At 37.2% G+C, this 26,844-nt stretch overlaps 1 protein-coding gene across 1 annotated transcript in view; it reads right to left on the reverse strand.

The window, feature by feature from the left end:
* CCHR1.PART1H1orf109 (chromosome chr1.part1 C1orf109 homolog) overlaps positions 1 to 26,844 on the reverse strand; it is a 155,297-nt gene that overhangs the window by 10,391 nt on the left and 118,062 nt on the right. The window contains exon 2 of the mRNA XM_044083694.1: positions 3,730 to 4,059. Coding sequence (XP_043939629.1) covers positions 3,730 to 4,001 — 272 coding nt within the window. The 5' untranslated portion in view covers positions 4,002 to 4,059. The remainder of the gene's footprint in view (positions 1 to 3,729; positions 4,060 to 26,844) is intronic.

Genomic DNA, 26,844 nt, shown 5'->3' on the forward strand with positions numbered 1-26,844 from the left:
CCTATAATTTTCACTAAATCTTCGTCAGCCATCATAACATTCCAATTGCTCATCAGGATGTCCTTCACTTTATTGGAATATGGTCCATATTACAAAATACATGCTCTGTTGAAAGTATTGTTAGTGTTAGTGAGGCTCAACAGTTCTAATCCTTACATGTGTCTACATTTCTATTAGCTCCTAAAAGTGGGGTGAATTTATGTCCCCATTCCTTGATGACATAGTCCCTCACATCTTTCATCATATTCCTACAGTATCCCCTTTCTTTGAACAATTCAGTAATGAAGTCCATTTCTTCTATCATCTCAGCATATTCTGATGTCATTCTTATTGCTCTTATACATTGTCCCTTGTATATATTATACAACAACTTTCTAGGATGGTTACTAGCATATTCCAAGTTGCTGTTGGAAAATGTGCTTTTCCTATATATACGGGACTTGAATCGTTTGTCTCCATTGAATATGTATGTATCTAAATATGCTATACCTTCACTACTACTGGACAAAGTAAATCTGAGATACTCACTACTATGATTCAAATATTCCAAAAAAACTGTTCAGAACTGTTTGGCTACCATCCCATAAAATGTAAATGTCATCCAAGAACCGGGAGTAATGTCTAACATACTTAAAGTAACCACTTTTAAATACAACTGTCTCTTCCCATTCAAGCATAACCATATTGACATATATGGGGGCACAAGCTGCCCCCATAGCTACTCCTCTATTTTGTCTGAAATGTTCGCCCTCATAAAATATATAATTGTCTTCCAGTACTATGGATAGAAGTTATAAAATCAAACACACTCTGTCCCATTCTAAATTAGTATATTTTCTAATACCATTACTAAATGCTTCCATGCCATTCTCTTTGGGGATGCATGAAAACAAATCCACCACATCAATGGTGACAAATAATAATCCTTCTTTCCATAAATCGGTGGGGAAGTTCTTAAAAAAATCCCATGAATCCTTAACCATGTGGGGAATTTTCTCATACATATGTTTTAACATGGTGTCTACTGCAACACCCAATGGAAAGGTTTTTGAATTGTTACCTGAAATTATGGGATGAAAAGGTGGATCACTAATGCTTTTGTGCACCTTAGGGACCCCCACCAGAGTAGCCAGTTTAGGGTGTTCTACTTTCAAAAACTTGTACATAACAGCTGTAATTCTATTGTCTATATAATATTCCTCAATATACATGTCTATGCGTCTATACGCAATGTTTATTTCATTTATAGACACAGATTCATAGTTTCCTGATAAGTGGAGTATATCATGCATTTTTGTGGTATACACTAAGCTGTCATAAATAACCACACCTCCTCCCTTATCAGTGATGTCAGCCCCTCTCAGCGAGAGGGAATGTGGGGCAGCATGCATGTGCTGACAGAGGAGCACAGTTAGCTCTTGCAGTGATGTAAGTGCTAATGTCACCATCAGGGGAGGCCTTACTCCAAAACAAGAAAAATCCTCCCGCTGGAGAGATGCTGGCAAGTGCATAAAACACCCTCATGGCTTCCTGGATGACAGCTCTGTCAGACTTCAGACATTGTAGTATCATGTCTGATCGAGTTGAGACTTGATAGTCAACAGGCAAAAGGAGAAAGGTGATACAAACAATGCCAACTTTCAGGTGACAAATGAAGTTCTGCACTGACTTTGCAAGTTACCTTACAGTGGTAAATGAAACCAGTCAACAAAACTAGAGTAAAAGCAGCTGTACAGATCTTACGTAAAAGTTATATATGTTAGGGCTACATAGAGCATACATAAAATTCAGAAACAAATAAAACTCCACCTTTCTTGTCAGTTCCTGATGCCAAGAGGTTAGTATTGTTTTTAAACTCAAATGCAAGCCACTTGCTTTACAACTGTATTAGCTCTGAGGCAGCCAATGAACCCAAATGCTGCTTTCAGATAGTTGCAAAAAATATTAAGAACACAAGAAAAATGTGTAAAATATATATTACACTATTAAAGATAAGGTAGATATCTCCTGTCAAACATTGCAGATGTCCTTCCTTATGAAAGACATACAGATGCATTTCCTTGCAGCCAAGTAACGGAAGCCAAATTCACTCTAGAATTAGTTGTTTTCTTCTTCTTATGTTCTTTAGGCTTTAGACATTTTAAATAACCTTTTTGAATACTACTTATGTTCTTTGCTTCCACTGATGTTTTTAAATTCTTCTGTTTTCTTTATTTGTGCATCTTCTGTAACATAAAAAAAAACTTTCATTTCTCTTAATCTTCTTATTTCAACAACTTTTTTATAAATCTAGCCCAGTGTTACAGTTACCATATCAAAGGAAGTTAAATGCTGCCCAGAAGTCTGTCAGTTGGCACAGAGGATTAAGACCACTGCAGGAAGTCGCTCATTAAGAGCTTGTAAAGGGTTCGATTTCCTCAGCCTTTTGATCAAGTCACTTAACTAGGCAGTCCTTTGTGGTGACTGTGATTTTGGGCATTGCTCAGTGGTCCCCTGGACTGCATGTTTTATAACCACCTAAGAACATGTGCTCACCAAATTAAATGGAATAGTGTGGCATTCTAGAAAATTAACAAAACTCAAAAATAATATTTTCATCAAATTCTAAAAGTTTTTTGTTCCACTCCTGTTCTCACCAGCTTTAAGAACACGCCACTGAGGATATCCCTTTTCCAGGAAGGGATTAGCCTTTTAATGACACATCTTTGAGTTGGCAGTAAGGGGCACAGATCCAGCAGACATGTCTGTCATCCTACCTGGGTATGAATTTTACCTTTAAACCCTACACTCTCCTCTTACTACAATGGCTAGAAGCACAATAAGATGCCTGCTATGCTGAGCCCAAAGTGCACACATTACCTAGCACACTGTACACTCCTTTGCAAGTATATAGTGTTGCTGCTGACCCTAATGCTTCCTAGTCAACTGATGACTTACTTGGTGGTTCAATAGCTATGGGACTCCAACACTATCAGTTCTCTCCCATGGAATAGGTAAGCTGAGGTCAGCTGTTCACACCCATTCTCCACAGCCAGCTTCTCTGATGTTCAAAACAGCTAATCAAACCTAGAATGTCTTTGTCACAATCTATGTAGCATACAGTCAGGCAAGGACGGCTTACAGATAATACTGCTTTTGAAAAAAAATACATTCATGCGAGTCAGAGTTGACTGATGTATGGTATGCTGATTTCACATGTGCGAACCCTCAACTAAAGTGGGGGTGGATCAGGATTTAGCCTCACAGAGAGGGACTTGAATGAATTAATGGGGTAGACAACCATGTCGAAAAGTGGGAATCCAACGGTTATACTGATGCAAAAATTCTCTTTAAAAAGAGGAATTTATTAATAGAGATATACTGATCTTGTTTGCCCAAACACTGATATCAGGGGAAAAATACTGGGGGCAACTGCCTTGTATTCTACAGTGCCTCGGTTTAACCCATACAGAAAATTCAGTGTAAAGAGGTTAGAAAAATAAGCAAAAAAGTCATATTAATTGTGATCAAGACTAATGATCTGTGATTTGAAAAAGTGAACAATATAGAGCGAAATGGAAGAAACCTATGTGCAAAACACCCCAAAACAAAAACAAAAAACAGTTAATGCAGTGATTTACTTGGCATTAGGCATCCTTCCAGCAAACTATGCAGATAAACTAGTTTAACTTGCTGTTGTCCAAGCTGAACTGCTAATAAATAATAACAATAAAATATTGAATCACGTACATTTTCTCACCAAGTTTTTCAAAGATTGTTTCCATAGCCAAAGTAAGTTTATGTTTAAGGCGATCTTTCAGGTCTGGGAAATCCTTTAAAGGAGTATTTTCAAATGTGACACTGTAACAAGCCTGAAGTTGTTCTCCCAGATTACCTAGAGAGCTGAGGAGGGGAGTACATTCTTTAAGACAATCATTCCATATAATCTCTTGCTGCTGTACGACCCCGAAGCATCTCCTTAATGACTGGTGTAATGATAGCAGAGCAGTTTTATCAGACATCCTTTCTTGTTAACAAAGTATGTGAACTGTTTCTTTACACACCCTTTTCAGCCATGACCTGGGAAACGAGAGCAAAAATAAAATTTAATATACTTATATTAATATTCTCATACATGCTTGCATAGGCGTATTTTATATAAAGACACACACATACAAATATATGCACTTATGCAAATAACACACAAATACGTGTTCCTGGGAGGTGGAAGGAAAGGGAGCTTATGGGGAAAAGCCATTCATACATGGGGAAAACATACACCAGATACAGCACCACAATACTGCAATGCTGTTCATCTTTCAAGCCTGAATACAGAAAATAATGGACAACATTAGTGATTTTTTATCACATTATCCCTTAGAGCCAAAAATGTTCTCCAAAGTTGCAGTTCCTTCCTTTATACTTGACTTCATCTTCTAGTGTACTCTCAAACAGTTTTAGAAACAGACAGATCCAGGCATCTATCATTAGAACATTGAAGAAATGAAAGTTATGTAATTAACAAGAAATAAAGGTTACACACTTAACTGTAATAATAAATCTGGATTGGCAGTTCAATTTCCTTTAACCATAGGAATAAGGCCAGCAGGACTTAACCTGACTGAGAACAGTTTACCAGGCTAGCTAGCCCTTACCCTTTCCCATAAGTCTGTGCTGCCTAGGATCCAGCTCCATAACTGTGAAGCCTATACAAGGCTGTATAGATAACCTGCTCCATGTATACAACACAAACACTAAATGTCACAGAATCTATTAGGCTTTCAAAAGTATATAGGAGAGAGGGTTTGGTAAAAAGAATGTACTTGCCAATCCAGTTATATCATTACAGTAAATATCTAACTTCAATATATGGGTCTGCAGTTCCATTCCCTTCAGCTAGAGGGCCAAGCCCCAAGCAAAATCTCTTGAGATGATCTTCTTGGAAGAGTTCCTCAAAGTATTGTAGCTCCAAAATGAAAATGTGGAACTGGAGAACACATTTGGGGGCTTGTACTGTGTTGCAAATGAATTTGGTGATACCTGTGAAGACTGGTAGAGATGGGAGAAGACTGCCAGCCTAGCAAAATAGAATGCGATACATAATTCTGGCACTTGTAAATATAAATGTAAAATACAGGCTTGTTTCTTAAATTAAAGAAAACAGTAAAATGTGAACTTCAAGATTGTAGCAACATTGCCATCTGCTGTAAGGAAAACTAAGCCAAGCATTTCAAATGAAAAATTATGTTTTGTATGTTCTTTGATCTCCAGAGCTCACAGCCATTTGTTCTGTGCTATCACATTCTTTCTATTGTTTTAACTTAAGGAATAATTACTAGAGTGTACATGTGAAATGTCTTTTATTGTTGTAGTTTCCTGAGCAGGTGTTAGCTTGCTAAATAACGTAGCCTGTTGGCGTGGGAACTCCAGACTAAGTGTCAAAATGATGTAATGTGTATACTGGGAAACCCTAAGTGTCAAAATTATGTAATCTAGGGGGCCCAGCAGAAATGCGTTAGTGATTTTAAAGACTATTGCTCAGAGAGAGTCTGTAAGCATTTTTGTCTTGATATTCAACTCAGCACTGCCTTGTTCTATGTAAGTAAGTTATTTTAGACATATGTTTTCTTGTAGAAATAGCTAGGACTATAAAGTTTAGACTAAGTGTTTTTCTGTTCTATCAGAACTTTCCTACTGTATTGTTTTAAGTTTCTGTGTGATCTATAAACTGTTGAATAGCACTGTGGTGTAGTGGTATTGTCTTGTGTTTTTAGTATTTATTATAACATAATCTTAAACCCTTCTCAACTGTGGCTGGTTTATGTAGGGATAAATTAATCTCTAGAGTACATTGCATATTTATAGAGTTTACTGTCTAATCCACTCCTATAGCTTTAGCTCTGGGCTATACTACCAATTGGACAATAATATTGCACAGTAATAATTGGGCAACCTTTTAAGGGCCTTTGGGTAACTGATAAATATTAGCTGGTGGTGGCAGTAATTACTACCGAATAGTCTGGGAAGGGGCACAGTTGGAGAATCTGTGTCAGCCTTTCCCAGGATTGTCTGTGAGGTTGTATAAATACTTGTGTGTGTCAGCTACTTGGGCAGGGACACGAAGCACTGGTTGGACAGAGAAGGTACTGGAGGTTAGCTGGCCAGCTAGGCTGAGATCTGGACCCTATAGCTGTGCCAGTGGGAAGGTTTATTGGGGATTTGGGGAGCAAGGAAGCAACCAGCCACAGACTGACTGATCTCTGTGTGCACATAAGGGAAATTGTACTTTACTGTGTGTATTTGTTATCCTTTCCTCTTATATGAGACGCTGTCTCTGGTGTTAGTGGTGAGGATTGAGGCTCCTTGATTGCTGGGCCAGGGCACGGGCGTCACAATACCCAAGCAGCTGCACAGCAAATATCATCCATAGCTGTGTTCCAGAAAAAAGCTAAGGAAGTTGCCATAGCACTAATCGAATGTGCACTGCTTACATCTGACAAGATTCTGCTGAATACAACATAGCAAAATTTAATGCAAGTCAGACATCCACTTGGAAAAAGACAATTCAGAGATTTTTTTCTTAGCTAGACACTTTTTGGAAAGAATATAAAGCTGTCACTCTTTTTGGAAGGATTTAGATCTTTCAAAATAAATTTGGGTTGGCTTTGGATATCCATACATTGTAAAATATACCATCCCCTGCTGGAAGATTTTTGGGAAGAGCAGTGACAAATCAATAAGGTGATTTAAATTATAGACACTGCTGCAACTTTTGGCACAGAGAAGGACTCATTTTCTTTTTTTTTTTTTAACTTTTTATTGGGTTTTAAACATCAAAAACATAACAAAACAAACTAACAAATAACATGCTAGATCTCTGATCCCCTGTAGGCTTGGTCATCTGAAAGGGTACGCTTAACTGTAGAATCTTACTTGATATATTTTCTTCTCTTACCAATGTAAAACTGACATTGTCTTTTTACCTATGTTCTATATCTTCTTTTACCTGGAGTGTTTTATTAATTTCCTGTTATATTTCTATGCTCAGCATATATGATAAAACCTGTTTTGTGTATTATGCTGGATGTACTGTAACTGACATTGCCATTTACCTATGTTCTATATCTTCTTTTACCTGGAGTGTTTTATTAATTTCTTGTTATATTACTATGCTCAGCATACATGATGTAACCTGTTTTGTGCATTATGCTGGATGTACTGTATTTGTATAACATGATGCTGGAGCTTTTCTCCCCGGGCCTCCACTGAAAATGAACCTGGTCCAGTCGGAATTTCCCAGATAACAAATGTAAAATAAATAAATAAATATAAATAAACTATATACAGAGTTGACAGAAATATATTCCATACATTATTAATATTTTTCCAAAAGATCTTTAGGTTTTGTCCATGACAAGTATTTATGAGTAATGTTTGCTTTTCTAGCATACGCAGTTTGTATTTCCCTATTACAAACATTCTTAGCAAGAAAAATAAATTCTGAAAAAGAGAGGTTGTTTTTACATTTCCAATTTACAATTGTAACTATCCTTGCTATAGCAAGGAAAGACCAGAGGAGAGGCACTTGTGTTCTTGGAATGAAACCTGGAATTGGAGTGTTAAACAGTATCAATAAATTAGTAATAGTACAATTATCTGACCACAAAGCTTTAGCAAAGTCTCTGAAATCTATCAAAAATGAGACCACCATTTTGCATTCTAGAATCATGTGCATCTAATATGCATTTGAAACATCCTCACATGTCCAACATTTAATATTATCCTTTTTATAGATCAGTGCAATTTTGTGCCGCGTTAAGACACTTCTGTGTAAAAATCTCTATGCAAAGATTCTCGAAAAAATAGACAATATTTTATTACTGATGGAACTGAAAACTAATGCCTTGTTGGCATCTCAGAAAACGTCATTATTTATCTTTGTCGAATATTCCCAAAAAACATGTCAGAAGTCAAAAGTTCAGATCTCAGAATCGTATAGATAATTGACAAAGATGACTTTTTTTGTTTTCTAGACTGTTAATACTAGAGAAGAAATCTAATATCTTGGTACTATCTTTGAGTTCATGTTTAATATTATTTGAATATTATTACTACAGAACTCCCTAAAAATTGTATGTTTAACCAATTGTTTGACTTGTATTATACCTCGGTAGCAGAAAATTAATGCCATGTAAATTATTACTTAAAAACTGATGCCAAAACTTTAGCCCATTTTCTTCTATTTCTAGACTTTTATTTAAGTTAAATGAATCGAGGCAGCCATTAGTGAATGCTATGAGAAACATTGGAAAAAAAATAAATCTTTAACAAGATAATTACTACACATCAACTTTTTAAAATTAGGTAAAACATAACTAACAATGGGAAATGAATTAGGATGTTTTCTGACACTTGCACAAAACTCTTTAACGGTCAGATACAATTTGTCAACTTCAGAGAATGAATTACTATTTATTCCTGGAATACTGATTGATATCAGAATTTATTTATGAATATTTATTTCCAATTTGAAGTATAATTAGTGTTTAACCAATTGCTTACTAGATTTAAGATAGCCAATTAAGCATATAATTCAATGTTGGGAAAACCAATCCCTCCATCTTCCAAACTTTTAACATGCCAGTCAAATGCTATTCTCAGTTTTTGGGGCTGCCACAAAAACTTGAGTAACAGGGAATGTATTTGTTTAATCAGCTTTTTAGATGGTAACATAATGACTGTGTGAGGAATAAAAGTTTTGGCAAAATATTAATTTTTATCAAAGTTAGTCTGTCATCCATCGTGAAGAACATTTTATTCCAATTATCTGTAATTTTCTTTATTATGTCTATTAAAGTTTTATAATTCAATGATACTGCCTCAGATCAACTAGATTTTATGAAAACTCCTAACTATTTAATTTGGTTACTCTCCCAATTAAACTCCTTACGTTTTGTCTAAAGAGGTTGTTTTTTATCAATAAAGTCTTAATTTTATTGTGATTAAAATTTAAACATGAAATGTTCTCAAAAATTTTAAAGATTCAGTAACATGATCTATTGAGGAATCAATGTCTCTACTTGCTAAAATATATCATCTGCAAATAGTTGCATTTCTGAGCAACAATTTTTGTCAATAGAGAATCCTTTTATCTTGGAATTTGCTCAGATAAAATTTGCGAAGGGTTCAACTGATAAGGCAAACAAGAAAAGAGATAGAATATTAAAAGGTACAAAACAAGGTTGCCCCCTAAGACAACTCGACAAAAATGATCCAATCTTAAAGGAAACCGCATTCTGATATAATTTACTGAATCTATGAATTTTGCCAAAAAATTATATTCTTTAAGAACTTTAAATACATATGTTCAATCAACAGAGTCAAAAGCTTTGTCTAGGTCTAAACTTGTACATGAAAGTTCTTTCTTTTTCTTATTAGCTATATCATTGAGCGAGAAATGCCTAATAACATTGTCTTGATCTTTTCTATTTACAATAAAGTCTGTTTGATCCTCATGGATTAAGCTTGAAATCATCTGATTTAGTCTTTTCGCAAGGATAGACATGACAATTTTATTATCAACATTTAAAAGCGAAGTCGAATGATAAGAAGAACATAATCTGGGGGGCCTTATCTTGTTACAAAATGGGAGAAATCATTTCATATTTCCAAAATGGAAAGTTAATTGAGTTATTTCTAATTCCCTCAAATGCTCTCAGCAACATTTTTTTAAAATGCTGCCTGGTAATAATTTATATAACGCAGAAATTATCCCATCCAAACTAGGAGCTTTACTGCTCTTTAAACATTTAACTTTTTTAAATTCTTTAAAAGAAATTGGTTTATTTAATTTAGTGTTTTGTTCTTTAGTTAATTTTATTACATTTTCTTTCAGAAAATTATCAGTGGAATCACTATTACCTGAAGAGGGTTTACTATTATTAATTACTTCATAGTGCTTCCTAAAAGTTTCAAGTATGCCTTTTGAGTCTGTTACATTTTTTTTTAATATTACATTTATCATTATAAGTAATTTATTTAATATGATTAATGTTGTTTGCTCTTTTTGATCTAATAGCTAATCTATGCAACTTCTTTAGATTAAAAGAATATGAAATGTTTTTCTAAATTGAAACTGTATGATTTAATATTTCCACATATTTATATTTAAAATTTTCAATTCACAGTTTAGGGTTGACCGCTATAAACAAAATCATTAGTATCTACACCTTTTCTACAACTATAAATATGAACCACACTTAACAAAAAGTCATTAAAAGTAAACTCTGAAGTATAGCAATACAGACATACCAATAAACAAAGCAAGGGTAACACAGAGGTTGAACACGATGTATCCCCAAACAACAAAAAAGACTCCACCACAGGACAACAGCACTTGACCACAGCTTTTACTGTTTTAACAGTCTCTCTCCCATTGTGAGTGAGAGCCCCCCCCCCGACCCGAACCCTCCAAATCTTTGAAAGTGGAATGTGCTGGCCTATGTCTGTCTTCAAACATGACTTTTACAACCAAATAAAATGAAAACACATTCCTCAAAAAAGGAGTAAATATCTATAACTAGAATATATAAATAGAAAGAACATGCATATCAGAATTTGTAGATATGTATACTAAAATATCTATTATATCTACTAAAATATCTATTTCTAGATTTGTCTATCCATAACCCTACCAATAATGACTAACTGCTATGACTGTTACCTATGTCTCTCTAAATGTAAATTAGAAATATTCTTCACAACTGACTTAATTAGAATAATCCATTCAAAACAATATTATATAATAGAAAAATACATGAAAGTAATTGTTATGACAGTAGTCTAAGCAGTTAAAGCATTTAGAAGAACAAATCGTTTTCAAATCAGAACTCTACAACATGAATTTATGTCATTTCTGACACTAAAATTCACAAACAAAACAGATTACCGAAAGTGAGTAAATATTGTGAAAATTAAAATATGTATGAAGTTATTTATACAAAGAGGTTCATTAACACAAATACAAATATATAATGATGTTCAACCACTTATAAAACGTATATAATGACAAATTTAGTATTTAATAGGAGATGACTAATATCTCTGCATCTTTGTATCTGACTCATTGCATCAATCTAATACATATACAAAAAATGTAAGTAAAAAGGCTAACCAATAATGAAATGAATTTAAAAAGAAATTCACTTGAAAAGAATTGTTGACAGTAACACCACTAGGAAAAGACTAATGAAAACTTTTCTCGTGCCACCTATGGGGTATATATGTATGTATATACAGTGGAAATAAAAGGTGTATACACCCCTGTTAAAATGCCAGGTTTTTGTGATATAAAAAATTAAATCACAATAAATCATTTCAAAACTTTTCCCACCTTTAATGTGACCTATAACCTGTAAACCAAAAATAAGCACCTTGGTAGTCAGCCTCAAGTCCATTTATTGTATAAAATCAGTTGAGCGCTTTCATTAAACACAGCTGACTTCATCTGATGAAGTCAACTGTGTTTGATGAAAGCGCTCAACTGATTTTATACAATAAACTGACTTGTTCTTTTGGTAAGCACTTTTACACCACTAATCTGGTGACCTATAACCTGTAAAATGTAATTGAAAAACATACAAATCTGTTAGGGGAAAAAAATATAAAAAAATAAATAAACGTACAATATGCTAGTTGCATAAGTGTGCATACCCTTAAACTAATACTTTGCTTGAAGCACCTCTTGATTTAATTACAGCATTCAGTCTTCTTGGGTAGCAGTCTATCAGCATGGCACATCTTAACTTGACAATATCTGCCCACTCTTCCTTGCAAAAGCACTCCAAATCTATCAAGAGTGTGAGGGCATCTCTGTGCACAGCCCTCTTCAGGTCACCCCACTGATTTTCTATTGGATTTAGGCCTGGGATCTGGCTGGGCCATTCCTAAACTTTAATTTTCTTCTGGTGAAGCCATTCTTTTGTTGATTTGGATGTATGCTTGGGGTCATTGTCATGTTGAAAGGTGAAATTCCTCTTCCTCTTCTGTTTTCTAGCAGACACCTGAAGGTTTTGGGCCAAAAGTGACTGGTATTTGGAATTGTTCATAATTCCCTCCACCTTGACTAAAGTCCCAGTTCCAGCTGAAGAAAAGCAACCCCAAAGCATGATACTACCACCACCATGCTTCACCGTGGGGATGTTCTTTCGGTGATGCAAAGTGTTGTTTTTGTGCCAAATGTACCTTTTGGATTTGTGGCCAAAAAGTTCAACCTTGGTCTCTTCAGACCATAACACATTTTCCCACATGCTTTTGGAAGACTTGATTATTGTTTTGCAAATTTTAGCCGGGCATGGATATTCTTCTGTGTAAGAAAAGGCTTCAGTCTTGCAACCCTACCCCATAGCCCAGACATACGGAGAATATGGGAGATTGTTGTCACATGTAGTACACAACCAGTACTTGCCAGAAATTCCTGCAGCTTCTTCAGTGTTGCTGTAGGTCTCTTGGCAGCCTCCCTGACCAGTTTTCATCTTGCCGTTTCAACAATTTTGGAGGAACGTCCAGTTCTTTGCAAAATCACCGTTGTCCCATATTTTCTCCACTTTTTGATGACTGTCTTCACTCTGTTCAATGGTATATCCAATGATGTAGAAATTTTTTTGCACCCTTCTCTTGACTGATACCTTTCAACAATGAGATCCATTTGATGCTTTGTAAGCTCACTGCAAATCATGGCTTTTGCTGTAGCAGGCAACTGAGTAAATATCAGGAAAATCCTACTAGGGCAGCTGATTTTTATATGGAGTTAATCAGAGTCTCTAACTGATGGCAGGTGTGTACTCAAGACTGAATGCTGTAATTAAAGCAAAAGGTGCTTCAACAAAGTATTAGTTTAAGGGTATGTACACTTATGCAACCAGCTTATTGTATGTTTTTTATTTTTTATATTTTTCCCCTAACAGCTATGTTTGCCTTTCAATTGAATTGTACAGGTTATAGGTCACATTAACGGTGGGAAAAGTTTTGAAATTATTTATTGTGGTCTCATTTTTTTATATCACAAACACCTGTCATTTTAACAGGAGTGTGTACACTTTTTATATCCACTGTACATATATATCAATCCCCTGTACAGTTCAAAAAATAGAGCTGCATAAAAAATAAATATTCCATCAAATATGATTTAAAGGTATATAAAATACAACAAAGTGAAGAATGTACCAATTCTTATTAGTATTGATGCCATAAACTACAATAGTTGGAGAGATTACAATTTACAGCATTATCTAAGTGTTTATTCCACTTTAGAAAATCATGCACCTACTACAAACAAGCATGCTAATGCTTAAATACAGACTTCTAATAAAGGATCATTAAAAAAACCCTAAAGTCCGAAACCTGCATGAAGACTTTGTACATGGTTTAAAGTGCATCTGCAGGTTCACATCGCTCCATTGCTACATTCTGAACAACACAGATCTGACAAGGTTCATAGGTTCACAGGTGTGTACTAGGCTAATGACCCTGGAGCCTATACAAGCCTAGCCCAAGAAGATTCCCTGGCATCATGCTGCTCAAAGTTAGTTCCCAGTTCTCCTGTCAAGCAAGTCCATTGAAGTAATCCCTGGGGTGAACTTCCTATTGCCCACCTACTCGTCAAGATTCCTCTTAAAGAGGGCCAGTGAACTGCTCTGATTGACGTGAATGGGAAGTTTGTTCCAGAGTACAGGAAGTCTCTGGGTTAGGAACCTGTCCCTCTAGCATGTTCTGTTTACTGTGGTAATGAGGTTAAGGTCCCTGGGGCGTGTGGCAAAGAGGGACTGCAATTTCTTTAATTGTAGCATATCTAGCAGCTCTGGGTCAGACATGGCTTTGTAGGTCAAGCAGAGATTGCCTCTAAGTAGGCGATAAGAGAGAGTATAGCTGGAGTTTTTTGAGTCTGTCCGTATACAGCACATGTCTAAGGCCGAAGATCCTCTTAGTGAGGTACTTTTGTGGCCTTTCCAGTTGTTGTAGGTGTCTAGTGAGGTACATACCAAATGGGGCATTGTATTCTATAACAGGTCTAATGAGGGACGAGTAGAGAGGGATTATGACCACTTTCTTCCTGGATGAGAAACCTTTTGTAATGAGATGTGCCACATAGAAGGACTTTCTGACTATAGTGGCAATGTGGTTATCAAAGGAGAGGTTGCTGTCAACCTGTGTCCCTAGGTCTCTCATCACACCTTCGGTGTTTAGTGGGCTACCGGCTATGTGGTAGCTCATGGGCACCGAATTTTTCCCAAAGGGAATAACAATGCACTTTTTGGCATTCAGCTTAAGGCCATGGTTCTGGCACCAGTCACTGGTGTCAGTGAGGCCTTCTTGTAGAATGTCTACATCAGATGGAGAATCAATAATGGCTCCCAGTTTGCAATCATCTGCAAACTTGGTCAGCCAGAATCCCTTTGTGTTGGCTTGAACTTCAGAGAAGTAGATGCCAAACAGGAGAGGACTTAGGACAGATCCCTGTGGGACACCACTTGTAACTGGTCGGTAGTCAGATCTGGAGTCCGCTACTTTCACAGTGTGGTTTCTATCCGTGAGCCAGTTGGCAACCCATCTTATTACTTGGAGGTTTATGCCTAGTTTAGTGAGTCTATCTATGATTCCTGAGTGAGGGATGGTGTCGAAGGCCTTGGCAAGATTTAGATAGGCTGTGTGAACTACCCTGCCATCATCCACAGCTCTGGTGATAGACTTGAAGAAGTCTATCAGGTTGAGCAGGCATGATCTACCATTCACAAACCCATATTGCGCAGGGTCCAGAGTTTGGAGATTCCCTATGTCCTTATTTATAAGGTCCATGATGATGCGCTCCATAGCCTTACATATCAGACTAGTCAGGCTAATGGGACGGTAGTTCCCAGGGTCTGTAGTCGCTCCCCATTTGTGGAGTGGGATGACCATAGCAGTGCAGCATTCGGTAGGAACAAAGCCTGAAATGATGCTGTGACTGAACAGGGTACTCAGGTGTGGTGCCAGTTCACTTTGTAATTCATGTAGAACACAGCCAGGGATATTATCAGGTCCCATGGAAGCTGTATTCTTGGCTTTGGACAGTGCGTTTTTTACCTGTATAGCTGTGATAATAGGGAAATGGCATTCCTCAGGTATTGCGATAGGCCATTTAGGGGGGTGAAAAGGGAGTAAAGTTCCCACTGAATTTGTCAGCCAATATGTTGGCAATATCAGTGGATTCTGTATATGTATTGCCATTGTGCTGTAACTCACAGCAGATCTGAGTATTACCATGTAGATTCTTGACATAACTATAGAATGCCTTGTGGTTGTCTTTAGAATCTGCAGCAATTCTGTTTTCATAGCTAGCTTTAGAGGATTTGATGATGGATCTTAGTTTTTTGCTTTTTTTGCTGAGGCTAACAAAGGAGTTTTTCCAGTCTTGGGACTTCACCCTTTTCTGCAACAGTTTTTTTCCTTCTGTTGTAGAGTTTGTTTATGGTGGGGGACCACCAGACTGGCTTCCTTTTTTTGGAGGAGAATGTCTTGTTTGGTATGGCCCGTTCCATGCACTTGTATATGTGCTCATACAGTGCATTGGTGTATGATTCAGCAGTCATGCACCTATTTTCCATTTGTATGGGTGTCGTGAAGTTAGTCACCTCTGTTTTTAGAAGCCCAAAATTGGCTTTGGAGAATTTTTTTATGGTGGTTTCCTTTGCGGGGGGAGGGGAAGGTGGGATGTGGATATCCATGGTGATTAGCCTGTGGCCAGATCTGACCAGGGAGGAGCTGATTACTGGTGTAGAGCAATGGTCACCCATGTTAGTAATGACCAGGTCAAGGATGTTTCTACCCCTGGTTGGGGTAAGAATGAGTTGGTCCAGGGCACTGGAATTAATAAATTGCAGAAAACATTGAGCAAGTGTGTTGGTACAGGAGTAACTTTCCCAGTTAATGGCAGGGTAGTTAAAGTCTCCCACTATAAGGGTATTGGGTTGTACCCTAATATTCTCCAGTGTGTTTAGGAATGGAGAGTGGGAGTCTTGAGACATGGTGGGGGATCTATAGCAGGCTACAACCTGGATTGCAGTTTTACCCAGTGTTAGTTGTACCTGAAGTATCTCTGATGTATTATGTTGGGCTACTAGTCTGGAGGTATGCATATCCTTTATGAATATGGAGACACCACTGCCTTTAGTGCTTCGGTCCAGGTTTAGGGGCCAAAAGGTGTGGTATGAATTATAGCCTGGTAGTACTGGGGTGCTCTCCAGTGCCTTGAACCAGGTCAATGGTCAATCTGCTTTCTCACTGAACTTTCCTGCTGACAGAAGTACTGTGTGCATCTATACTAGGATATGAAACAGTTTTTACAAACATTCTAGTGGGAAAGCAGGACTTGATTAAACTAGTTAGTTGTTGATACCTCATGCAGATAATGGCAAAATGAAATGTAAAAAGAAAAAAAATATACAAGTTAAATCGCAATTCGTGAATACATTAATAACTTAAGACAAAATGGAAATTAATTAACATACCATTCCCAAGCACCATAAACCAGCCCCAATGATTAAACTATTTATAATTTAGACAAATATTGACTAGCAGAACACAACAAAAATACATAAAAAAAGGGAAAGAGATAAGAAGAAAACTAGAAAATGTAAATAAATAAGTGCCAAGTATGAAATGTAAATCCATACACAACAGACATATAACTAATATAAAGCTATAACCCTCCAAGAAGAAATGCAAAAAGAAACTATTAACAAGGATAATAACAGTTCAGGTATATATTGTTATTCCCACACATATAGAAAGCAGTACATGAACAGTATATAAATAATTAGAAGGTGATAGGCGAATTAAAGTAAGCATTACAGAGAATTAATATATAAGAGAAAGAAAAAAATTAACTAAGAAAGAAAGAAAGAAAGAATGTAAAAAGAAGTTACTTTATAGGCACTTTCCTTCAGCTGCAAAAGTATTCAATGTAGTATCAAGGCATAAAAATGAAAAAAGCAGTTAATTTTTCTTTAAACTTTTTACTATCTTTATCTTTGGTGGGCAAAGTACTTTTGGTTGTATGTCTTTTCAAAGAAGGTTGAGACCATTCAATTTCTTCAGTTTTATCCAAAAGGTTCTTTTTTTCAGCAAAGTCGAAGGCTTCTTCCAGGTTATTAAATATTCTTTGACCTTCTAGGAGAAAAATTGTTATCCTGGCCAGGAAGATTATTTGGGCTCTGATGTCAGCTTTCTTCAACCTTTTGATAAAAGGAATGCATGCTTTCCTCTTAGAAATTACTGAGGCAGTACAATCATTATCAGATCTGATGCTTTTCCCATTCATTTTAATTGGAGCACAAAACCAAGCAGTTCTAAGGTCCAGATCTATATCCTGTGTAGATAAAAACTTGATAATTATAGATCTTGTGGCCAAAGATGTGTTATTTGACAAAAAATTTTACCAAAGAATGATGGGCTCTCTCTATACTGAAGGATAGAGATTCAGGTAAGTTTAATGTTTTAGGTAAGCAGTCATTTAAAAATTGAATCATGCTGTTACCTTCAATTCTTCCAGGAACTCCATATATTCTAATATTGTTCCTTCTGGATCTACTTTTACATCCTCTACTTTTTCCAGAAGTAAGGTGTTCTGTTTTAGTAGAAATTTAATATGGATTTAATTCTCATTCTGTAACTGCTTCTTCAGTGGTTGAGATTTGATCCGAGTGTTTTGTGATAATTTCTTTAAGGATACCCAGTTGTTTTTTTTTACTTGCTTACTTCATGTTGTCCATTTTATTCTCTAAATTGCCCACTTCAAGGGAGATGTCTTGTGTGCTAGTTATAATTGTCTGTATCTCTTTCTTCATTGTACTGTTCTGAAGACAAGTTTTTGAGTGACTTTGCTGTATTTATCTATAGAATTTCTGGAATAAAGTAAAAAGAAACAATATTCAAAGTCTACTAAAAATGTAAGAAAAAAATCCTGTCAGAACAAATGTAAAGAGGCAGAGCAAAAGTTTAGTGCTGTTAACTGCTTGGCATCTTAGCCACACGTCCCTCCAGGATTATTTTTCTTTGATCCTTGGTCTTGGTAGAATGTCAGGTAAGGAAGATTAATACACAATTAGCTCAGAAAAATTAGCAGAAAACAGCTATTTTTACTTCTGCTGAAGAAGCAGATTCAACAGGGGATTCTGTAAGGACTCTCAACAGCAAAATGCAAATCCTGTGGAGGCACAGAATTTTTTAAAGAAGGTTGAAGGAGAAAAACATCCTTTAAAAATGCTTTAGGTGTTTAGGAAAGTAACAAAAACAGAACTGGCTCCTTGGTGAAAATCTAATATGACATGCAATTGAACTCTTCAGAAGAGTAAGAAAGACCATTCAAAAATGCCAGAGATAATTCATTGAATACATCTAGAAACATATATGAATGAATCACGACATTGATCCTATGCCCAAAAGAGAAAACCTTACCCACGTTTTTAAGTCTTTCTAGTGCCAGGTCTCTTGGGGGAAAAATAAAAACAGGATTTGGACCACCTAAATTGGGTAGGTAGGGCATCAGGCTATCAAACATGTGGTATCCAAGATGCTAAGCATATGGAATAGCTGAGGCTTGCTGGGTGGGCGAGACAGGAATGACTTCAGATGTATAACATGACCTTAGCCTTGACCAATTTTATTTTTCTGGAACTTGGAAATAAAGGGAAACTGATAGACAAGTGCAAAGGCGACCCACACGCACCTCTGGACAAGTGCCACTCAGCAGCATTATCCACAGAGAGGAATAAGGGAAAATAAGCTGCTGCATTTACAGCTGTTTGTGCATGTAAACAGGTTGCAGCAAGGCTTTCAGGCTGTCTGAACACAGTTATGGCTACTGATGGAGTAACAGACCACTCATGAAGCATCAGCAAGCAACAGCAGCAGGGTATGTCCACCAATTAAATGGCCTAGTCCATCATGTGGCTGACAGACAATCACAAAGTGACGGACTGGAAAGGCCCATTCCCAAAACTCTCAAGGCCACCTAACATAAGGGACAAGAATGAATTCCTCCCACTTGTTGATTGGCCAGACCATAGCTACACTGACAGCATGAATTGCAACAGCACTGATGGCAGGGAGTCTTGGAATGCCTGCAAGGTGAGTTGGGTTGCTCTAATTTTCAAAATGCAGACGTGCTATAAGGCCCTTATCAATGGCCCTTTGGCAGTCTAACCTTGAAAATGCCCCCATTATAACTGACATGTCCATGGTAACTGTTACAGCAGGAGTGCATGCTACGAAGGGTATGCCCAAAGATAAATTGACATTGTACACTTCAGAATGCATCCCCTGCAATTTTTCAAAATTCAGATTGAAAAGTTCAGAAAGTCATTGAGATAATTCCACTGAAGCATCAAAGACCATTATAGTACTCTCATGTGGTAATCTGCAGTTGGTACTATGTAGAAGGATGACATTAACAATCCTAGAGTGCTGAAATGGAGATGCTGGAATTACTTACAGCTTTAGCAACCATGATACAGTTTTGTGAACAGAAAAAAAGCATGTCTGGGGGAAGGAAGGAAAGATTCAGCAATACACTGTGTTAAAGACACATCTTTGAAGGCTGTGGTCTGTGGGGAAATCAGCTGAGATTTTGCATTATTAAGCATGGTCTCCAAGGACTGGAACAGAAAAAGCTAATCCGTGGCTAATTGAAGAGACTGTATAGATGCAGTTGGCAGAATCCAATCATCCAAATAAGCCTTGGATAAGCTGCTACAATAGCCATACATTTGAACAATCTGAGGTGGGAAGCATCTGAAATCGGTAATGATAGACTCCTATTTGAAACTGCAGGAACCTCTCAAACTCCTTTGCAATCCTGATTTGTGAATAAATATCTTGAAGGTCCAAAGAATACATCTAATCTCCATTCTGCAAACAAAGCAGGATGGATTGCACTGACACCATCTGTAAGGGCTCTTTAGAACCATATGGGTTTAGGCCACTAGAATCTAGATTGGGCCTAAGGTCTACAACTTTTATGGAATCATAAAAAACCTGAAGTAAAAGCCTAGCCCTTGCTAGCCTGGTGGACTTTGCTAGAAGGCCTCTTTATTTATTTATTTTTTGGCAGTAGGCTTTGTACCTCTTGTGTTGTCACAGGCCTTTGAAGGTGTAATGTATCAGGTAGAGTTAGAGAATGGTGTCAGGCAGGGTTAAAGAATGGGTTTTTGGTGGGAATAGAAAGGGGAATTAAGTACTGTTTGGACATAACAGTCTTCATCCACTTGTCCTTTTGAATGTCCATAACACAAGACAAGTGGTGGGAGAGACGCCCTCCGACTTTTCCATATAACCGGCAGTCACAAAAGCCATTGGGGAGCAGACCAAGGCCCTTATGAAGGGGAATCTCAGTACACCAGATTCATTTTCCAGGGTTGCTCCCTCTCTTGGGCTACAAATCATTTTGATAATTGCTGCAATGCCTGCAGACCATACAAGGGCTACTGCCTGGGAACTGTTGCCGGCTATGCCAGAAAAAAAAAACAGCTGACATGGCCTTTGTAACTTTTCTCCAACACCTATGAATGTTTTCCCCTCTTGTTCCTACCCTTGAAGTTTGGCTTTTACTACAGCAACAAAAAAGAGATTACCAATGGAGGGGGTACTCAAGAAATTAGACTTTGCCAATAACACAGAGTTTATCAAGAGAAGCCAGGCAAACACCTAAAGGTAATGTAGTTGCTCGCTACTCTACACACCCCATCAACCATATTGTAACAAGGTTAATGGAGGCTGTTGGAATGGCAGCATATGCCTTACATCTGCAACAATTTTGTACTGACTTCTCCATCTGGCAACCCTTCTACAATCTTATACGTTTCCCATGTTAAGTCTGGCTGGAAACTTTATATACATAACATGCAGTTTACAGACATACTAGTTAAAGTTGAGGATACATAGATGATATGTTTTTCCATGAAGTCCAAGGCATGTGAATCTGGTTGCTGGAATGGGCTGTGCAGAGCCGGAGCCCTCTTTAAAACAGCTATTGCCATTATAGAGACCACAAACAGGACTGGAGGCTAAACCTGCTCAATCCTTGCGGGGCTGGAGGTTCCAATCAAGTCTTTTAGAAATAGGGCCACCATATCCAGGTTTCTTCTATGAATTCTTCATCACTAGTTTCATCATCTTGTCTGCTGAGAAGTCTTCCTACACAAAGTCTGATGGACAGTGTGCCTTAGGTGTCCATTGTGCCATGACCCAGTTCACTTTGGAGGTGATCTTCAAACTTGGAATCATCAGGCTGGAAGGAGAGTGTTTCTGCATCCTTATCCACATGCTCACTCTTACCCTTGAATTTTTCTGAGGGGATGAATCCAAGGCAGAAGAAGTTGCAGATCCAGATGTCATGAGAAATCCTTGAGCAGAACCAACAGTCCTGTGTCGGAAGACAGTGTAGAGCCACAGAGGCTGACAACTGTGTTCCCCAAAGACCCAAGACCACAGAAAGTCAGTGTGGGGCACGCAGAGAGACTTGCATGGTCAAAGTAAGGGCCATCAAAGAGTCCAGTTGTCTTGACAACAACCTCTGCATCAGAGAATGAAGAACTGCAACAGTCTTGATCCTGACTACAGAAGGCTTGATCACTCCAGGCATAGAAGTTGATGGTCTCAATGCTGAACACTGAAGTGACGGCCCTGGAGCAGGAATGGTTAGTCCTCTGGCATCAGGAGCAAGCGTCAACCCTGCAAAGTCAATCCTTGATATTGATGTTGAAGTATCCATCAACATTGAAGAGCTTGAGGCTGGGAGACTTAACCCCAATAGAGCAGTCAATACCAGAACAGTGGAGGTCAAAAGCTGCAGTCCCAACAGTGACGTCACAATCAACCCCAACATGGCCAATGATGTTGACTCTAGCACTGGATGGTTGACTGTCTGGTGGAACAGGACAGGAACTCTACAAGGTGCTAGTGAGGAAAACCTGGATCCTAAAGAGGAAAAATTAATTAAGCAAGGTGCTTGACTTGCCCTGATGACAGAAAGGGAGGACACCTGGGACCACCTATTCTGCATCTAGAGGAAAACTTGTCACATGTTGTTATCCAGGTTACTTCATACACCAAACAGATCCCATGGAATGATATCTTGCAGTCCTCAGCTATGGCTCAGAAGCCACTGAAGCTGTTCAACTGGGTCAAACAGGGCTGTCTATATACACAGCAATACCAACAGGAGAAGGTAAGACCCCTTGAGTATGTTTTTTCTGAAGAGGTGGAAACCATTTGCTAATGTGGAGTTGGTTCCTTTTTAACTCAATGGTGTAGAAGAGGCTGGGACTGCAGTAGAAGCTCTCAAGGTCTTGGGAACTGGGATGGCTTGAAGGAGGTGCATATTTCAAATTTACCAGAGAACTGGAGAATCGTGAACCCACACTCACACTTTTAAAACTTTTTGGCATCATTCTGTTGCATACCAAAACAAATAGTAATGAAACTTAAACTGCAACCGTACAACACTAAGCAACAAGTTTTTAGACTCAGGGGAAAAGAATACCTGCAACAGTTGTCAATGAAATGGTCACAGAACAAAAATACTGGTCTAACCAAACCAAGGAAACAGCAGCATAGCACTAAAATGGGCACCAAACAACATGGGGGAGGGGAAGTAAACTAATACAAATACAGTAGTAAAAGCAAACAATAAAATGACAAAAAAGGAACAAACTGATCCAAAAGAAAGGCAAAACGTTTGATGGCAAGCTACACCTACTCTATGACTGACTTGAGAAGAGACCAAAGAAATCTGAGACGGAGTCCTAGGCAGCACAGACCAAGATGCGGGGCTGGCTAGCTGCTGAAAGTTTTCTCAGTCACGAAGAACAAACCCATCTGGCCCCAGTCTTAGAGTTAAAAGGAATGAAATTATAATCCCAGACTGTTAGATCTGCTTGTAGAATTTGATCTTCGTTAACATAAATCAGGCACTCCATGCATTTTCTGCTTGGTGGATAAAACTTTCTCAGACTTCTCCCGTAGTCCATATTTCTCTGTGACATTCTCCACTATCAACAATTTCTGACAAAACTAACAGCACACAACCATGACCCCTCACCTCAGGCATTAGAGATGGGGGGGGGGGGGTCGGTTGGCTGATAAAGACTGAATTCTCCAAACAGAGATTCAGGCTTTGTTAACCTTTAAGACAGAGTCTCTAATTAATAATCTTGGGTGGCCAGTTAGTGAAACAAACCTGTCAACACTGCAACTCTAAAAGAAGATCTACAGGCAACAGCCAAACAAAGGTATTCGATGAGGACCACATTACTGGGGCTATGTGTATAACTCCCAAATATGCAACAAAGTCTAGAAGATTTAGAATCTTTGCTTGGAAGTGTTTACATAGGCATTTTTATATTACAAGTAGACTATAAATAATTTCTCAGGTAGAGAGCAAATGTTGGAGACGTAATGGGGAAGAAAAAGGTAAATAGAAGCATACTTTTCGGGAGGGTAATGAGTTATCAGATTTAAAAAATTCCAAATCCAGCCCAACAAAAAGGTGAAGCAATAAAGCTCTGAGAGGACAAACGTTGATGAAACGTTTAATACACAGACACCATTAATGCTCACAAAAATATGTTTTTGTTTGACATACACTTCATCAGATGCAGGCTTGAATTAAACTCCTTCTATATATACTATTTCTGTTACATATCAACCAATGAAAAGTGAACCAATTAATGAATTAATTGTTACAACCTAAGCTGAAAAACATATGTATACTCAGGGTAGCCAGATATCCCAATTTGAGCGGGATTGTCCCAGGATCAGCAGCCCAATCCCGAGTCCCGCACTGCCATTTAAATCCCGGTGAAACAGCCTTCCACTTTTTTTTGATTGGCCTGTATACTGGCATACGGGCCAATCCAAAATCTCTAAATATGGAGCAGCTTGTGTTTAATGCGGAACATCAGGCAGTTTCGCATTAAACACAGCTCCGTTTTTCGAGTTTTTTGATTGGCTCATATACCGGCATATGGGCCAATCAAAAATCTCTAAACACGGAGCTGCTTGTGTTTAATGCGGAACATCAGGCAGTTCCGCATTAAACACAGCTCCGTTTTTCGAGTTTTTTTCATTGGCTCATATACCAGCATACGGGCCAATCAAAAATTGGTAAACACAGAGCTACTTGTGTTTAATGCGGAACTGCTTGATGTTCCACATTAAACAGAAGTAGCTCCGTGTTTAAAGACCTTAAGACTTTTTTTTTTTTGGTCCTCACTTAGCGTGAAAGACCTTTTTTTTTTTTTTTTTTATTCCTCACTTTGCCCCTACCCGGCCAGTCAGAAATGTGGCAACCTTGTGTATACCTGGCATTTAGGAACCAAAACTGGTTATAGATTATTCATTTTACTGAATAAAAACATAAAACATCCAACAAATAACACATTGATTTAAAACATATTTAAAATACATTTTTCACTATATGAGAATGTAAAAAAACGTTAAATTAATTTAAAATACATTTAAATATTTATCTGGGGAAATGGCATCATCTAGTGGATTGTTTAAAAATTGCAACGCACTTGAATATACATAGAAAATACCAAAGTGTTTGAATGTGAACACAATCTCAAAGTGAATAAAAAATGCTTTAAAACCATTTTTCTTTTAAAAAGATTTAAACAGCATATAACTAATAAATTACATCAAGGACCACAATGTATACTGTCTCAGTTGTACCACAATCAAATCTCGATAAACACACCTAGGCAGACTGGAACACAATAAGAGAGGGCTAGAATAATAAAATAATTTATTAAACTCTCGATAAAAATAAGCGCTTTCGGCGGAAAAAATACACCGCCTTCTTCAGATTACACAGCAGAACTGAAGAAATTAATTTTATACATCAGTAGTAAATAATTGTCCAATGAAAATAAAGTGCATTATTCAATAAAATATTGTCATGACAACCTTAAAGTCAATGCAAGCACCCGATAAAAATTTGCAATCAACCATCTGATGCAAGAGAAACGTATAGAAAAAACATCCAGAATATGTTTCTCATTCATTACGTTATAAAAAACACAAAAAAGTGTATTATAAAACATTTAAATAAACCTTATTTAAAATTTCAAGACTGCTAAATGATCTTGAAATAAAACATTATATAGGCAAAGACTAGTGTGCATCACATTTGCAAAAGCTCAGATATCAGGGGGGGACCTTGGCAAGTTCGTCTGGAAATAGACGAACTTCTTTGGCAAATTCGCACTAGGGCACATTCAATACCAGGTATAAATGAGGCCCTCTCTATAAAATGTGTTTTGAAATGGCTAGCTTATAATAGATAAATTTCAGTATTTTTTAATACTGTCAGTCTAGCTTTTTTTGTTTAGCCTCATTTTTGTTACAAATGTATCAATTGCAGGGTTCATCATGTTAAACATGGTATCTTTGCATTATTTATCGTCAATATTTAGCTCTATAGGTGTATTTGTCCAGCCAGTGTATACATTACCTTTTATTACCAGTTTAAGGTAAAAGAATTTATTTGTAAATATAAGATTATCTTGTAAACTATATGTTTTCCTATTTTTATATATTTTACATTGTAAGGCAAGATGGGTGGCATCTTCATATTTTCCTGTGTGCCGTTTGGCGAGTCAACGAGACACGTAAATTGTTGCCACATCACACGCGATTTATTATTGAGCTTTTGCAAATGTGATGCACACTAGTCTTTGCCTATATAATGTTTTATTTCAAGATCATTTAGCAGTCTTGAAAATTTAAATAAGGTTTATTTAAATGTTTTATAATACACTTTTTTGTGTTTTTTATAACATAATGAATGAGAAACATATTCTGGATGTTTTTTCTATACGTTTCTCTTGCATCAGATGGTTGATTGCAAATTTTTATCAGGTGCTTGCATTGACTTTAAGGTTGTCATGACAATATTTTATTGAATAATGCACTTTATTTTCATTGGACAATTATTTACTACTGATGTATAAAATTCATTTCTTCAGTTCTGCTGTGTAATCTGAAGAAGGCGGTGTATTTTTTCCGCCGAAAGCGCTTATTTTTATCGAGAGTTTAATAAATTATTTTATTATTCTAGCCCTCTCTTATTGTGTTCCAGTCTGCCTAGGTGTGTTTATCGAGTTTATCTTGTTGTTCCACAATCAAATCTACTTATAATTTGGCTGCTGTAAGCTTCAAGAGGGAGAAATATGGTCATTCAATCCAGGCTTTTTATTAGCTTCAAAGGTGATCTGCTACCATAGCTCCTTATATTCAATAGTTTCTTCCCATAGCCCCCCTCGAAGATTTGTATCCACCTTCTCCAAGGTGAAAAATAAGTAATGGGCACTATCACACTCTAGGCTATGCTTGTACAAGGCATTAGTGTCTTTTTTTATTTGATACATCATATGTGTGTTCATATATTCTTTTTCTTAACTTTCGTTCCATTTTACCTATGTAAAACGTATCACAGAGCTGACACTTGGCCAAATAGACAAGCCCACTACTGTCACAATTTGTAAATTCCTTGCTTTCCAAGAGCCTATTTCTACATTGCAAATACATATTCTCATTGTTGTAGACAAAGGCACATTGGGAACAATGCTCACATTTAAACGTTCCTTTCCTCTTTTTATTCATGTAACCCCATAATCAAAGTTACTTTCCAAAAGATTTTTTTAATTCCTAGAGGTCTGGAGACAATTTTAATGCTTTTCTTTTTTATTTTGTCCAAGTCCGTAAGGGCTACAAATCTATCCCATTCATTGTTAATAATACCCCTTACCATGGTGAACCCAGCACTGA

Source organism: Protopterus annectens, chromosome 1.part1 (assembly GCF_019279795.1).
Source record: "Protopterus annectens isolate FY-2018-M chromosome 1.part1, PAN1.0, whole genome shotgun sequence".
NCBI classification, from domain to species: domain Eukaryota; kingdom Metazoa; phylum Chordata; order Ceratodontiformes; family Protopteridae; genus Protopterus; species Protopterus annectens.